This window comes from Festucalex cinctus, chromosome 5 (genome assembly GCF_051991245.1).
Source record: "Festucalex cinctus isolate MCC-2025b chromosome 5, RoL_Fcin_1.0, whole genome shotgun sequence".
In the NCBI taxonomy this organism is placed as follows: Eukaryota; Metazoa; Chordata; class Actinopteri; order Syngnathiformes; family Syngnathidae; genus Festucalex; species Festucalex cinctus.
Genome location: NC_135415.1, coordinates 19049841 through 19067555, shown reverse-complemented (window position 1 = coordinate 19067555; position 17715 = coordinate 19049841). Strand labels below are relative to the sequence as shown.

Below are 17715 nucleotides of genomic sequence, written 5' to 3'. Positions count from 1 at the left end.
CAGCCTTGTCAAGCTGAGGTGAATCTTCCAAAAATCATTTTTGCGAATACGTATGGTGCTGTTTTTTTTTTTTTTTCAAACAAGTATTGCAAATTGTTTAGGCACATTGAAATGGACATGTGACGGGAGTGTTACCTAACAGCTAAGTTATTTTTTTAATGACAGAAAAAAAACAAAAAAACAAAAAATACTCAGAAAAAACAGGTAAAGAAAAATAAAATAAAAAATAAAAACTGAACTGAACCTAAACCATCTACAAGATTCACTTATAGGGCTCTATTTCTGTAGACAGTGCAAATGGCGGTGGATGCTGAATTTGTACCGGTGTGACCAACATCAGGTCTAACCCACCTCTGTGCAGCGTAACTGCGTGCTGCAGAGGTTTGACACCTTTCAGAAGAATTGATCCATCATTGTGTACTGATTTGAAGAAAACCCAAGCACAATACTTTCACAGATATGGTTTTATTTGTCAAACTGAACTGAGTTTTGGAGTTGAAGCATTGATGTTTTTCTTTATTTCACTGTACACAACATCTGGTGTCCCTCAGCTGACTTGAATTTAACCAGCATTGTTCTTACTTACATTTTCAAGATGGACACTCAGGTTGAGCAGATAAAATGACGTGGACATACAAAGACAAGATGAGTTTCTCTTCATTTTTTTTCCACCTTGAGATGCACTTGTACAACACACAAGACAATCCATGGTCAGTACAAAGTAAAAAACGGTGAAATACAACACCCGAATGTACCGGTGAACATCGTTATACTATACAGTTCAAACTCTTCATGCAAATCTGCCCGCTCTTGTGCTCACAGGCGACAAGGACCAGATGCCGGATTAAGGGGTTCGGCAGGAAATAACTGTTTCTCCAAATAAAAAACAATTATTTGTCTGTATTTTGCATCCATGAATGTGAAGAATGCAAGCCACTGATCGACTTATCATAAATTAGTCATCTATGATGTAGTTTTTATGTGTAAATACTTTTTTTTTATACACAGTAACAATTTTTACAGCTAAACTGGATTTTTTTTTTGCTGTTTTTTTTTCTCATTTGGACAAAGACTCCCTTGAAGTTTTTCCTTCCATAAATTTGAATACTAAGTGAACAAAACAACTGCTGCCATTTGGTGAACTTGGAGCATTAAATGAAATTGTTTCCTTTCTCTTAATATATTTTCATTTTCCATTTCAGGCTCTACTGCAATCTAAGATTGGATGTGTTGCATTTGTACAATATGAAATAACTGGAGAAGCTCATCGGTAACATGACACAAGAGAGCTCTTTCCCTTCAACTTTCCTCTAAACGTAACAAGTTTTGAAGCGTCCAATAACGACAGCACATTAGTAATTGGAGACCATTATAAAGAACACCCAATTAGTTCGGACACACTTGACACCATTTTGTAACCATTCAAGCCAAGCGGAATATTTTGAATGTGATTGCTATAAAGATATCTTAATTGCTTTTCACACGTTTCCACAGCACAGTACGAACTCGTCATCAGGGCTCAACAAGAAATTAACACTTTAACTGTCAGAAAAAAAAATAAAAAATGGTAGCACCCGGGTAATATTTCTACCTCGTCAGTGGGGGTGAGGCCAAGTTATTCAGTGATGGAATCAGTGTGAAAAATATGTCGAGAACCACAAAACATCTCGTTTTAAGATTGCAATTGCATTCCCAGTAAAAAGAAACTATCGCATTTTAAGTTTTTGTGAACTTTTACCATTGTTATTGCAATCGTGTGAGATCATTGCTTATGTTGCTATAATATAATTCATCTAGCAGCTCTCCTTTGAAAAACAAGAGACAATTGTCAATTGAAACATAATAACAATGAATATTTCACTTTTGGACTCGAGCACTAACCATTGTGGTTAAATAATAATGCACAGATAGTGTATACAGTTGTGGGTTTTATGAGTGACATACAGTATATCCTGAGCTTTTAATAAATTCCGCTTACATAGACACAAACACTGAACACAGATTTATAAAAATGTGGGAAAAAAAAGAATCAAAAATAATTTGAATAAATACAAAATGCACAAGCAGTAAACACAAATCTATGAAATAATAGTAACGGACAAATGAATACATATAAACATTGTCAATATCTGTGTCAGTGCTGCAATCGAAATGAATGAATTGTCATGAATATTTATCAACTTCACAACGCGTTTTTGTTTCAGAACAGTTTGAAAATGTATGGGAAAAAAAAGTTCCCTAAATTGAAGCCATTACGTTCACGGCCGGAGGTTTTGACGGATTTGTCGTATTAAGCAAGTCTTTTTATTCACGCACCATGCAATTTCCTAGTCTTTTACATATAATACAAGAGCAGTAATAGTGATTTGGTTGATGCGGTAATGTAAGTGCCCATTAGGGTGAAAGCATGGCCTGACAAAGTCAGAGTAAAAACATATTAATGACAATACGATGGCGTATGTGTGTTTTGTGTGTGTGTGTGGGGGGTGTTTGCGTGTGTGCGGGCGCTAATGCAACATGGCCGACACGTACTTTGTTTAAAAAGTGACTCTGTACAATAGTTTGTATGGCAAATCCACAGTGAGACCCCCAACATCAGACAGCCCACCCCACCAACCCAGATCCCACGTACATATATTACAGTTCTCAAGAACAATAAAAAGGCAAAAATCACGCTGTCAAGAAAACTAAACTGACATAAGAAAAGAACAGAGCATTAAATTATTGTACAAATCATAGACCAAAAATGGTGACTTTTCACAAATTCTTGAAAAAAACAAAAACAAAAACAAAACTACTGGAAATCAATTTCTTTTTTTTAATTTTTTACAGGTTGCACAGTTTATTTTTCCACTACTGGCCGACATACGCCAGTGTACCGTTAAGACGGGAGAGATCGTGAAACAAAGGAGGGAAGGACGTCACTCTTCCACAGTGCAGCCGAGCACCTCTGCACGCAAAGTGATCCTTCCGTACCACGACCACGGAAGGATCCGGATGAGCCGAGCGTAGATGGGCGGATCGATCACATTCTTTCTGTGCGTGTCGTTGTCAAAGTTCCCTTGGAACACCTGCAAACACACAAAGAACAAGAATTTAAATTTTAATGACCTCTGGATTCAACTTGTTTCTTACGGTGAATGTTTCAAAATGGCACCATTTAGCACAGCTTACAAGTTCAATACGTTCGATCACATGTACGTAGTTCAATTTACTCAAACCTGGTTCCCTCGAATGCGCTCTGTTGTCATCCCCCCGCTTCCTCATTGCATGTGAGGCTGTGAGCTCGGCCTGTACCTAAAGTGAGTACTTGTTGTTTAGGCCTACGTGATAACTTGTTTAGTTTACATTAGTGATGTCATTTTCAGTTACTGCTGTATTTCGATGGATTGTTGTCATCTAGTGACACACAAGTGTACAAACCAACCAATGTCTCACTTCCATGTTTTGTCAAAAACAGCCCTGGTTAACGCTGAGGTGTTGGCTAGTTAGCATGTCACGCTAATGGCTAACTCTTACTACCTTTTGCTGAACTATTTGTGTTAGTGGAGCTGAATAAATGATTAAACAAGTCATAATTTCTTGTCTTCCGTAACCTTGTGCCTGCTACCTGTCATGTTCCGTCACTGTAGTGTTTTGTTTTGTTTTTTAAATGCCCCTGGGTGGCACAGGGAGGAGTTTGGTAGGGGCATGCACACCTGTTTCTGATGCTGATTCATTCCTTTGTTCCTCTTTTGTTGTGAGCATTTTGCCTTGCTTCAATTTGGATATTCTCTGGTCACCTTGTTTCAGTCCCTTTTTTTGTTTTGTTTTTTTTTTGTTTTTTTTTACTGGAAATATTAACGCGGTTACTTCTTTCTAGCCATTATTTGTCTTTTTAATTTATCCTACAATTTTTTGTAGTGCTTTCTGTGAAATTTTTTTTTCATTGGTAAGTTGCAAATTACTATTTGTTCTACTCATCTCTTTTGATTTGTATTTTAGTTTTATACGTTTCTCTACCCATTTGGTTGCACTTTTTTGTTCCACAATAACAAAGACCATTGAATTTGAATGCTTTGTTACTTTGTTAGTCAAGGTCCAGTCCATATCAACATGCTAAGGCCCAACAATTGTAAGCCCACCTGGAATGTAAAGATGTTTCTGTGCATCGTCTTTTTTTATCATTATTTTTTTCTATCCTCAGAAATGAAACAAACACTTTAGTTGTCTGCCAAAAATATATCAGAAGCTCCGATCCTCTATTGTTGGCTTGGCACTGTAAAATATAATCAACATAATACTTTGTGCCGCATGCTGATAGGAATTGTCGTCGCATGTACAATGCAGTGCCGCCACTGAACTACCCAGGCAACAAATGGAGGCTCAATTATGTCTGATAGTTAATTTATGAATCACTTTGCTTGCAATAAACCTTTAAACAACAGTACAGGGCCCAACTAATGGCTGCAAACACGCAGGATGCAGCACTGTATTCGTAAGTACTTAATTGACAGTAGAATTAAGTTTATTAAGAGGAAATGAATCTACGGGGGTAGCTTCATTGAAGGATATGATCATTCCAATTAAAATCACATGATGATGCCTGTGTAATTGGAATATAATGAGACTCACTGTTGTGCAAAATGGAAAAATCAGTGAGCCAAATGATGAGCAATGGGACATTTTCTACTCATTTTCATATATTTTTTGAATACAAATATTGTGGGGGTTCCATTTAACCGGATGATCATATACAACTTTCAGTTGGAGAGAAGATGTTTTTTAAATCAAGGACTTCATTCTAAAATAGTCCTTAAAACCTCTTGCCCGATTTTTGCTAACAGTATTTGTCTGTTACATTTCAAGGGTTTGTTACCTAACTGGAAAAATGGGTCATGTAATCTTCTATATCAATAATGACAAATGGATAAGAGGAACTTAACCACTCATTGTGTTGGGATACAAATGACTGCTCAAATAGCAAATTAAAAATATTTTTGCCTTCTTTTTGTCAATGACTCAATGAAAGCTTTCATGACACGCTCACAGAGTAAAATTTAATTAGTGTTGTGCGCAAATAGCAAATCATCTTTTTGCAGCCTACAGTGATAAAGAAGTTAAATTGTTATTGCAATAGACTAATTTGGATTCTGTCAAGAAATATTCCCTTGACTAAAATATGGAGCCATAAACCCATTAACCAATCTATACACTATCTTAATTATCCTGAATCCATTATCCATACATTGTCTGGCATTTTGGAGTCACATGGTTGTTGAGAAAATTACCATTTAATTAAAGTCACAGTCTTGTTTATTGTAAATGAAGCAATTACTTACAGTCCAAGTGCAAATTAAACCCCGAAAAGAAGGATTACAGCATTTCCTGCCACCATTACATATTATAGTCACTGATCGATAAGCATATATGTGATAAGCAAAATCACTTCCTCCTCTTTGGGCCTTCATGCTATACTTGGTTCATCCTGTTTGATTTTGTTGTCATATTGAGTGTTTGCAACTTTGTTTTTTTGATCATGTGACAGTTGTATTCTTTCATTCTTTCCCATACATCTGATAATCGGGGGAAAAAAATACAAACTGTCACTTTTATTATGCATTCTGTTTCATCATGTTGCTCCTCCAGTGAAATCTTTTTTCCTATGTGTCACTCTTATCTGTGTAGTAAGACAGGATTTGGAGCCGTGGACAAGCAAACAATGTAATATCTTTTATGCCGTTTCAAGTGTTTTCTGTCACAATTTTATTACCACGTAGAAACTCAGCTTTAATGCGGTCATGTTCATGAAAGAGTTTGTCAATCCTGACCCCAGAATGGCTGACTGTTGGTCGTGACTTATATTTTATGCTGATTATTATTAGCGCAGATTTTGCAACTTAATGCGCATTATGAAATTTTGCTAATGAAGCTTCATATCCGCCCACGAGGTATCTTTAATCAGCCTGAGGGAAGACTGAATTTAATCCTTAATTGCAAACCAATTTGCAATCTCTTCTCCGGGGATCTGCAATCCCGAGTAATCGGATGATTTAAAAATAGACACAACAGTGCAACTGGAAATTCTTACTCAAAACTGACCCCGGAACTTCCAACTTTGCTCTCAACTATTGATTGTGCTGTCTGGTAACTTCACATTGCCAGGGGAGTGCTTGTGTGCCTTCGGAAATACAAATTTGTCTGTTATTTAAACCTGCTGGTTAGGTTAAGAGTTCAGGTCAGCCACATTTATTTGCTCCTTGCTCTCAACATCCTTGAGAGACACTGCAAACTTCGCAGTATTCTAACTGAATCATCAATAGGAGGCACATTGCATGGACACAGTGTACACATTCTCCCCCAGAACTGATATTAATTATTGATGACTGATACAGATTTTCCCCATAGGTGCCAGAGAAGTGGTAAAACGAACAAGTTAACGTGCAGTTGTATTCACAGCGACCACATTTTGTTTCCTACTGAGATGGGAATAAAGCATCTAACGGCTAATTAACCTCATGCCACCTGAGTGAAACAGTGTGGCACAGAAATCAATAACTTCGTCTTGATTGATCCCAACCAGTGGTGGCATAAATTTAGACAGTCGGGGAAGGCTTGTGGAGGTGCAGAACTAAGATGAGCGGCCACTTTGAAAACCAGCGAAAAACAATGAGTGGCCATTGCAACCAGATTTAAGTATTTCAACAAATTTTTCATATTTGGAAAGTCATGTTGAAGTATAAATCAAGTGTAAAAAGACTATAAGAAATGATGCTATTTTCATTTAGCTTTGAAAACAGTTTAAAGATCCAAAATTAATCATACCTTTCACACATTCAAGAGTACACATATTGTTTGCATATCCAATGTTTAAAATTTGCTGTAGCAAAATATCCAGAATCCTTTAGAATGGTTGTTTTCTACACATTCACATATATTTTTAAGATAAAAACAATAATGGAAATCGTGAATACTTGTAATTTAATATCTGGACATAAAGTATTAAAGTGATTTGTCATGTTTATGTGTCACGTCCAGGTATTGGAATTCACCAAAAATAAATTCCCTTCAACTAAAATTGGCGCACTGCAGGATTCATTTTAGTCTTAAAGAGGAAGTCAACCATTTCTTTTTTATTTTTGACAATAATATGTTCTATACAGACCCACTAGTCTAAATATGATATTGCAGCAAAATCCAGATATTTTTTATCCATCTCAGGGAGTGGCCATTTTGCCATTTGCTGTCAACTGAAGATGATATCAATGTTGCTCAGGTCTCAGGTAACAACCAATTACAGCGCAGCTTCAGAAAATGGGTGAGCTCTGACTGGTCGTTGCCTGAGCCCTGAGCAACATTGGTGTCATCTTCAGTCCGCAGCAAGTGGCAAAATGGCTGCCCCCTGAGATGGATTTAAAAAAAAAGCTGGATTTACGGTAATTCACAATTCATATTCCACAAATGTAATATTAATCAGAATGTCATGTTTATACTAGTGAAATCACATATCCCACATTATTGTCAAAAAACGTTTAAGGTTGACTTTAACTGCAGATGTGAACCTGGCAGGAAGTGAAAATACACAGTTGGCCTCTCTTTTCCGGGGTGCTAGCAGTTAGAAACTGAAAATTCTCAGAAATGCTTTGGCTCGAATTAGCATTCCGCAGGAAAACCCGATTGTTGAACACATTGATTAGGATATGTGACCGTACAGTGTATCATTATAGAAAGGTCACGTCTCTTGTGAAGAAAAGGCAAACAAGGTGTCCTATGGACTCTGTAAGGAGAGCCTGATATGAGCGCCAGTGAGCTGCTGCTGACTGACCATATCTGTATTCTGACGGAGGCTCCTCTCTAAATCTCCATCTAACCGCCTTTAGCCGCTGCCACACAAGAGCTGAAGGCAGCAGCTGAGAAGAATACTTAGAAGCATCTAACACCGTGCCCAAACCAAACAGCCAAGCACACGCACCCACGCACCCACAATATATCCCTGTCAAGTCCACTATTGCGGTGCGGCAGGAGGAGCCACAGGAGTCCAACAGTCAAATGTGTCCTCTGGCATTAATAGAAACTTGAGCCGTCTGAGGGGGGAAACACCTTGAAGAATCATACTTGTGAAAGGTCCCCTGGCTCACTCTCAGGACAAACTGATTGACATTCTCCGCAGCCCTGCTAAACAAGCCTCGCCTCTAATACACAGCACACACGCCGGCTGACTGTCTGTCCTTGTTCTGCTCTGAAGTATATTGCCAAAACAACAAGGGGGAGGTGGATTACGCACGGAAAGAAATAACTTTTATCTGTTTTTAAAATCTGGGTGAGATAAAAACATTATTGCAAAGATCATAGTGAAGGTCAAAAGTGGAGAGTCTGCCAAAAATGCCAATTGCAGACATATGATATGAAGGTGTCTGGAATTCCTAGATGAGACAATAGAATTCCTTCATCCCTGTTCTTGTAATATAGGTGATGTTGTACACAAAAGAAATTCCAAGACAGTACACACAACTTGTCTTTGAATACCGTATTTTTAAGTTGTTGTTTTTTTAATTTTTATCAAAAGCTGACCATGCTCCTTATACTCCAGTGCGCCTTATATATGGATCAATATTGAGCCGCAACAGGTCTCACTGTCAAGACGCTATCGGTGACCCTGCACGATCGGTGACGCGCATGCGCAGAAGATCCCGCCATCTTGGATCGCTAGCTAATACTAATACTTTACCTCAGAGAAAATAATAAAACAGCTGTTTATTCATTTTGGGAGTGAATGGAGTTGTCAGAAAGCTGGTTTGTAATCTATTAATAAAGTTTGACTGAACTATCTGACTGTTTTGTTGACATTCCCTTTAGTGCAGCACCATCTAATGGATGCATAACGTATCTGCAGCCTCTACTGTAGCGCCTTACATATGTAAAAAGTTTTAAAATATGTCATTCATTGAAGGTGCTCCTTATAATGCGGTGCGCCTTATAGTGCGGAAAATACGTTAGTCAAAACAATAAACAGGAAGTACAGAAACAATAGTGCTGGGTCTCGTAAGACCGGCGACCCCGACCCTCATGACTTAAAAGGGTAGTGAACCTTCATTGTGTTATCATATCTCAGCATTTTCTCTATTCTTTTATTAATTTTATAACTTGCCTTCCAAGATGACATATATGTCTGTTTTTGGTCTAGTAGTTTATAAATTAAATTAACCACAAAAAATGTGACTTATACTCCAGCGTGTATGTTTTTTCTACCTAATTATGCATTTTGGCCAAGTGCGACTATACTACGGAACAATTTATAGTCCGGAAAATACGGTATATAATCCCCATCTTAAATGTACCGGAAACTTCCCCACCTTTTGCAACTCAATTGATAACACATACAAATTGAAACTTGCTCAATGTGGTAAGGTCTTCAAAAGGCTCCCGATTTTCCATGGCCATGGAGTCACCCGGTCACAAATAATCCGAAGAGGCAGTGCTTATCTGTCAGTAACACGGAGAGTGAGAAAAGTAAACAGTGGCCCACTTGCCGCCAGCATGTGAAAGACAAAAGTTTTTAGTTCCGGCTACAGCTCGCCTCACATCAACCGAGAAGCCACTGCAGCCCCCGCTGCCTCTGATGTCGAGGCCGATTGGAGGGAACATGTGTACTCTGCTGAAGGGCCGTAAACAAGATTTTCTGAACACAACTGGTCAAGCTTGGTTGACACAACAGACTTATCTGATGGTAAAGAAGCGAGGCAATATGACAGCCCAAGCTGGGTCAGTCTGAGGCCTGGAAGAGGAGACGTCAAAGTGGAAAAGAGACTCAGACAGGGTCCAAACGGGACATTTGGCATTTTAATCAGCTACACATTTTATTTGAATGCTTTTTCGCTCTATCTGGAATGCCTCCATCTAATTCAAACGTTGGTGTGGACTTACACAGTGCCTTTGCTGGATATATATGTGTTTTTATGCACGTGGTATATGTAATGGAGTGCGCTACATACCTTGTCCTTTCCTTGCTTCTCATCTTGGTATATTTTCCACCGCTCTCCATCATTGCTGTATGCCAGTTTGTACGAGCCAACAAACTGCACGTGGCCGAAGTCTTTCGCTCCCTGGGTGATTATACCCGTGATCTTGGTAGGCACCAGCAAGTCCACCTGGAAAAAGCCAAGTGGGAGAGAGAAAAAGAAGAGACATGAAATAACTTTGCAAGTGAACTAGAGTTGAAAACTGCTGACAAGATTAGACGGATGTAATTTTTGCATGTCTTTTTTTTCACGTAATGAGAGAATTTATTGAATGGAGGCGCGGGCGCGAGGAGTCGCTTTCATTATTCACAGATATTGAACAGCAGGGACGAGTTCACAGGCTTGACTAAGCAGTATAGAACTCTCATGCAGCTTCAATGATCCAGACGTGTTGATTGGACTTCATTTCAAATAAGTTCGTATTTGTTGCAAGGAGCTGAAATGTTTCAGTGCTTATGGCTTAGAATTAAAAACATTTGAGGATCTGATTACCTACAAAGATGGTTTATGTTACTTTTACTACATTTTTTGGGAAAATGAGAAATTCCAAGTGGTCTTAAATAATGGACTTTTCAGTCCAAAACATAAAGCAATGTGTGTTGTGCTCACACAACTTTCTTTGTGCGACACAATCAGAATGGCATCCATTTTCGGAACTGCTTATCCTCACTAGGGTCTCGGGTGTGCTGGAGCCTATCCCAGCTGTCTGAGCGGTAGGCGGCACATAAAAAATCCAATTTCAAGTGTGATTTAATACAGCATTATCCCCAAAAATATACTGTCAGATTTTTTTTTCCTGGACACGCACAAGGCGCAATTCTGCAATTGATGTCACATGGGAAGAAGCTGACAAATTTATAAACTCGGAGACTACATGAGCTACAAAAGGTGAGCTTTCCTTTTGCTGAAAATACGCAGCGAGGAAACATACATCAAACTAATTGGCCTAGCCTACATAGTCGATATCGCAGCACGCTGACAGGACTAAATCAGATGCAGTGCACGTTAAAAATAAAGCCTTTTTATAATACATTAGGCTAGGCTCCGCCCTCTGGTTTACACGGACCACCACGCTAACTCTTCGAACACCTCAATGCACTTTCATTTCCCGAAATAGCCTACATAATCTGAAATATACATTTTGAAGCTATGTAAAGCAGTGAATGAGCCAACTCCCGCTGTTTTCCTCGCAAGACTTTTGAACACTGCTTGAGAGATTTCCTCTCACCCCCGCGGCTGTGAGGTGAATTTTAGAGGAGCTTTCTTAAACACAGCCTGTGAAAACAAAAAGGAAAAGACCTGGGTCCTGACAGACATGTATACAGAGACCCTGTTTATGCTTGGCATCACCCTATCACTCTGACATGCACCTAGACCACGTTTTCAGACTAGAGTATGATCTTTACAAGATTAAAAATGCAACATTCAAAAGCATTTAAAACAAAGAGCATTAAAAAATCATAGTGCAGCAAAAAGAAATACTATGAAACTTACTAAAAATTATTAGATTAAAAATGATTCAATTGCTGAAGTGCTCAATTTTAATCATATGAGAGAGAGAAAGAGAGACAGAGAGAGAGAGAGAGAGAGAGAGAGAGAGAGAGAGAGAGAGAGAGAGAGAGAGAGAGAGAGAGAGAGATTTAAAAATACTGAAACCTTTTTCTGACTTCATTTCTGTTGGTAGCTTATTCAATTTGTTTGCAGCATAACAGCTAAATGCTGCTTCACCACCTTTGGTTTGATCTCTGGGCTCCCCTATCCAACCTGAGTCTGTAGATATCAGAGCCTTATTGGGTTTACATTCCATTATTATTTCTTAAATGTATTCTAGACCTTAGTCGTTCAGTGATTCATAGACCAGTAGCAGAACTCAAATGATTCTTCTCTAGCCAGTCTAAAGACTTTTAGAATTGGAGCAATATGCTCGAATAACTTCGTTCCGGCCAAAACCCCAACTGCAGCTGTTTGGTGTTCTTTTGGGGAAGTCAAGTCAGAAGACCGTTACAATAGTCAAGTGTAATTGAGATAAAAGCATGGCTGAAAGTATGACTGTTGTCCGTCTGATCCAAAGCAGCTCATTAGGATTTCAGAGTTAGTCTTTGGTTTTTAAAGACAGCACAAAGTATTTACTGAAAGTAATTGTCGTCACTGCCAAAAACAATGACCTCAGTTTTGGTGTGGTTGAATTGAAGAAGAAACTTTTGGTATATCCAATTGTTTATTCATTCTAGACAGTAACATAACACATCCAGTTCAAGTAATTGCATTTGTTTACTCGCCAATACTAGAATCGATACATCATATTCATAATGCATGACAAAACACTCAACTATAACACCTTTTAGAGTAACAACTTGTCACAACTGACATTTTAGCATCCAAATGCTCTTTCTTTGAACAGTCTTGCCACTCATTTCACTTACATGTAGTCTATAAAAAAAGGTGTCTTATTTATCTGTTGTCAGTCTGAAGACTCAGAAGCACAATGTAAAAGGAGTACATAAGTATATGAGAGATAAAGAAGAAACTCGTGGGCGGTGGCCTGCGTTGCTGCCCGAGCTGAGTTCATCCATTTTGCAGAATATCATTTATAGCCAGCTAACAAAACGTTATTACCGTGTTTACCATAAAGAATCAATGTTGTGGTACTGGTCCATCCCTAAATGCCACAACAGCCAAAACGATATATTATGTGTACTTCTGTCATCTGGAGCAACAACATTCCAACAGTCCTTATTTGCATTTACTTCATTCAATTTCCATCTGATCTTTATAAAAACAGAGATCCAAATATGAATTCAGCAAGCAGCTCGGAGTTCTGAGATTGATTTGACAGGCCGGACATTTTTCAGTATCTCCGCAATTAAAAATGACATTTGGTCTTTGCAAACAATGTGTGTATTTATTTGTATGCAGAGCAAGTGAGTGGGATCCAAGCCCAAAACTTCAGACAAGATGAATGTGACGACGCATTCCAACACGGCGCTGCTCGCTTGGCATCTGATCAGCCAGATGCATGTTGATATGTGCTCATCTGAACTGATTTACATTCTCAAACAACGAATGTAAATTATTCTAAATCGCTACAGAATATACTTCATGTCTGTCAATCACAACTGTCAGTTCATGTATTGTCACCGGAAGCCTGTGGACAATCGGCTCAGGGAGATAATATTGCCTGGGGATGTTCAGTTTGATTCTCTTCCAGTTGCACCGGTTGAGCTGATGTTATTCGAGCCCAACAATCGAGTCTGGCATCCAAACAAAGGCACGCTTGAATTGGAACGTGTAATTGCCGTCACAGGTAGTGGTCAGATAATCCAAAGCACCATTTGCAACACCAGCGCTCAGCACTTTGATGGACTTAACTAAATTTGTGAGCCAGATAAGCTTGTTAGAGTCAGGCTGTTGCTCCCTCCTCCTCACTCTTGGTTCAGCCCCGTGATGAGCCCCTGCAACCCAAACTATCTTGCAGAAATCACTAAATCCTGTTGAGAGGAATCCATATCATGTCTCCCGCATTAGTGAAAAATGAGAAAATATGATCCATGCGCTTCTAATGTTTGCTAGCAGTATTGTTACACAAGCAGAAGTGACCCTAATTGTACTGTGGCAGAAGGCAAAGAAGCAGCATTTGTACACTTGAGCCGAACAAACACTCATCTGCTCATTAGCATGAGATTTGTTGGGCAAACTTTGTGTTCCTATTAGAAGTAGCTTTGCTTGTGCAAAATAAACAGATTAATGCAGCGAGGGCAGTCAGAGGAGGCGCGCTTTCCCCTATCTTAGAAATACAGCACATGCATGCATCGCATATTGCTGACAGCATCGCTCTCGCTGTGCTGCTTCAACCGTATGTGGTGAAGCCTCATTTAGTCTTCGTAGCCTGCGGCAAATGTGTGCGAGCGAGAGATGCGTGTTCTCCACTAAGTCACAGTGCAAAGTTCAAAGTTGTGTGCGCACTAAACTCAGGGTAGCATGAAAGATGTGATGCTATGGACCATCAACCCCACAAGCAGGGTATAAACGCTGCTTAAAGCTGACAAGTACTTGGAAAAAAAATAAAAAATATCTTATGATTTATCAAAAAAGGCAGCCTGGAAAACTCCATCCATACATACAGTACAACCTTGCCCAGCTGTCAGAGTGAGATACAGGAAGTAAGTAAAGTTTATTTATAGAGCACATTTAAGCACAGCTCGCACAGAACCAAAGTGTTGAACATAATGCATTAGTTAAGAAGAAAAACAGTTAAAGATAAATATGGAAGGACATAAGATACTGTTGCAAATCAGAGGTAGAGCTAAAATGGCACCAAGACACAAACACTTCATTACAGAGGAGGCACTTTGTTCCATAACTTAGGACCAGCAATTGCAAACGGTTTATCATCTTTTTGCTTAAGCAAGGACCGTGGAACATGGATGAGACCGTGCCTCTGAAGTCAGATGGAGACTTAGACTTAGACTTGACTTTATTGATCCCTTTGATTGGGAAATTTACATTTCCAGCAGCAATAAAAACAGATGCATGCAGATAGGAAGGGAAAAAAAAATAAATACAGTTTACAATCATCTAGACGGGATGTTATAACGGCATGAATGATTGATTTATTTATTTTTCCATTGTCTAACAAAACAGAGTCTGGCAATGGTACACCATGTTTTTATATAATTACCAGTCAATCACAAGGCTGAGACTGACACGGAAAACACTTACAATTCACATATATGGGCAATTTCGATTCGAAAACCAAACGTACAAACATGTTCAGCTTTATACTGGGGGATACCTCAATCTTAGTTACTTTAAGAAGACTAACTACTATATTTTGCATCTCCTAAAAGACAACACCACATGCACAATCCATCAGAGAGGATAAGAAATGTGTGCAAACACAGGTGGGGGGAAAAAAGCAACCTTAGACTGCAAAACAATCAAATCAACTTAAGCAGATTTTCCCAAAAACGTATTAAATGGATTTTTGTCTGCCTTAGTGCTGTGGCAAACAAGCGGCATGTGCTCCATCATTAGTTTAGCCCATGGTGAACAAAAGCATAATAACGTATCAGGCCGAAAAGCGGAGGAGGTCATGATGAATGGCTGTGGTCACAAACTGGAGAAAGAAAGAAAACGTGGTCTCTATCAGCTATAACGACCTGATCATCATCACACTGAAATATCAATTTTACAGAGGGTACACAATCATCGGCTTTTATTGGGATAATTTTTAATTTACATGCAGAGAAAATCACAGCAATGGTAAAATGATTAAGAAAAAAAACATCATCATATGTTTAGTTGATCTAGGAAAAAGCACAAAGCACTTAGATTTGGGGAGAATTTCACAGAATTGTATTTAATACGGGAGACCAGGGCTTAATGAAACACTTTTTACACTCTTACATCATTATTGGAATCAATACTTCATATATAAAGAAAATGTGTACCAGATGAAAGACCAAAGTCTCATATATTTTGTATTCATGTCATTTTTCCATTTTATGTCAGTGCCGACTTAGAAGCAATCAAATAGAGAGTGTAAACATGTGACATTCTGCCTAACCACTGGGCAAGTTGTCTCACTATTTGGGGTAATTTGTCACAATGGATTTTGCAAGGGAGTTATTGTTGTATGTGACTTACCGTATTTTCCGCACTATAAGGCGCACCTAAAAGCCTTCAATTTTTTCAAAAGTTGACCATGTGCCTTATAATCCAGTGCGCATTATATATGGATCAATATTGAGCCGCAACAGGTCTTGCTGTTAAGACGCTATCGGTGACGCGCATTCGCAGAAGATCCCGCCATCTTGGATCGCTAGCTAATACTAATACTTTTAAATAATAAAACAGCTGTTTATTCATTTTGGGAGTGAATGGAGTTGTCAGAAAGCGGGTTTGTAATCTATTAATAAAGTTTGACTGACCTAGCTGACTGTTTTGTTGACATTCCCTTTAGCGCAGCACCATCTAATGGATGCATAACGTAACCCCAGCCTCTACTGTAGCGCCTTATATATGGAATAAGTTTTAAAATATGTCATTCATTGAAGGTGCACCTTATAATGAGGTGCGCCTTATAGTGCGGTGCACCTTATATATGGAAAAAGTTTGCAAATATGTCATTCATTGAAGGTGCGCCTTATAATGAGGTGCACCTTATAGTGCGGAATATATGGTAATTGACAACCAGTAACCATAATCACCAGTGTTCCTCTTGGTTCCTATGCCTCCATTCTTACCAGCCTGGCCCCATTCTGAAATATTGCCTTGTGAAATGTGACATTTGGAACAACAGCCAAATATGCAATACGACTACAAGGACGATCTCAATATAGAATGAGCGGTCCTGACATGAGGGTTGAAGTATGTTGCACATCAGCCTGACTTGTTTTGGCAGTACATTACAATGAAGTCAGCCGGTTGCTTGGCCAAGGCTCATCTCACAGCCAAAAGTGTAAAAGGATAAAGCATGAGGAGAACGCGCAGTGGCGAATGGTGGCAAGCACACAAACGGTTTTACATGGCACGGACATCACGATGCATTAGACAGCAGCTCCCTCCTCCTCTTCTCCAACCCGATCACTTCCACTCTCCCTCTTTGTATGCCAGTGCAGTGGATGGAGCAATTCTGCAGTTGGCATAATTTCGGAGTATCTGTTATTCAGACCAGACATATTTCGGTCTTCACTGTGTGCCTAGAATTTTTTAAATAGACATTAATTATTGATAAGATCAGTTATTTAAAATTGTTTCCTTCTGAACCACATAAGCAATACTAGCAAAAATGAAAATCATAACTTGCTGACTTGTTGGTCCACAGTTTTTCTTGACATTTATTATAATTACGAATAAATAATCCCAGTTCTACCCCAGATGGACCTCAAATAATTTAGTACATTCTTAGAAAAACATATGCATATATTGAATAATGTAATTTGCTGATACTGTATATCTGCATTATTTTTCATCATTACATGCACATAAAATCATTCATATTTCTGATTAGTGCAGCTGGTCCCATTCCTTAACTGAGGCGTGTGATATGCATTTAGCTTTAAGTTTAATTGACCATACGCTCGATAAAGAGCTTCAATTAAATTTGTGACTCGCTCCACATTTAGCCAAGCGTCATCATCATCTGTTCATTGTTTCACGTGACGTATACCATCATGTTCCAATCCACAGCTGTTAGTGTTGCCTTGGCAATCCAACGTGACATGAAAGCTGGGGAGAATCTACACAGGAGCACTGATAACAATCATATTGTTTCAAAATGTAAGCCGCTGTGTAGCAGTTATGCTGGTTCTTTAATTGTGGACCTCACTATGGACATATTTCATTTAGTCATTTCCGCATTGATTGGATTAAAAGACACACATTTGTAGGTGGAAATGAATGGCACAATGGGCGATGGTACGGATGTGGAATGATCCACAACAAACATTTCCACACGCGTTGCCTGGCTCCTTCCGCACAACTGACCATAAGCGGCTCTTATTGGTGGTACATGCGGTCACATGACCGAGCGCGGCAATACATCAAAGATCATTTATAAAGGCAGGAGCGAACACTCAACAAGTCGTCTAGGTACTCTTGTTACACAAAGTTCATAGTCAAGTCTTTGGTGAGGCAGGTTTTTTATGTTGTACATAATGTGTTATTTAAAAGTTTCCATTTGCTTGGATAATACTTACTGCATTGACATTCTACT

General features: G+C 38.9%; 1 protein-coding gene across 3 annotated transcripts in view; it reads right to left on the bottom strand.

Annotated features, from left to right (window-relative positions):
• Nucleotides 1-449: 449 nt before the first annotated feature.
• Nucleotides 450-17715, bottom strand: part of edil3a (EGF-like repeats and discoidin I-like domains 3a) — a 91530-nt gene continuing 74264 nt past the window's right edge. For all 3 annotated transcript variants that reach the window (XM_077522483.1, XM_077522484.1, XM_077522485.1), the window contains 2 exons: nucleotides 9972-10127; nucleotides 450-3071 (listed from right to left, as the gene is read on the bottom strand). In XM_077522483.1, the coding sequence (XP_077378609.1) occupies nucleotides 2922-3071; nucleotides 9972-10127 (306 nt within the window). In that variant the 3' untranslated portion in view covers nucleotides 450-2921. The remainder of the gene's footprint in view (nucleotides 3072-9971; nucleotides 10128-17715) is intronic.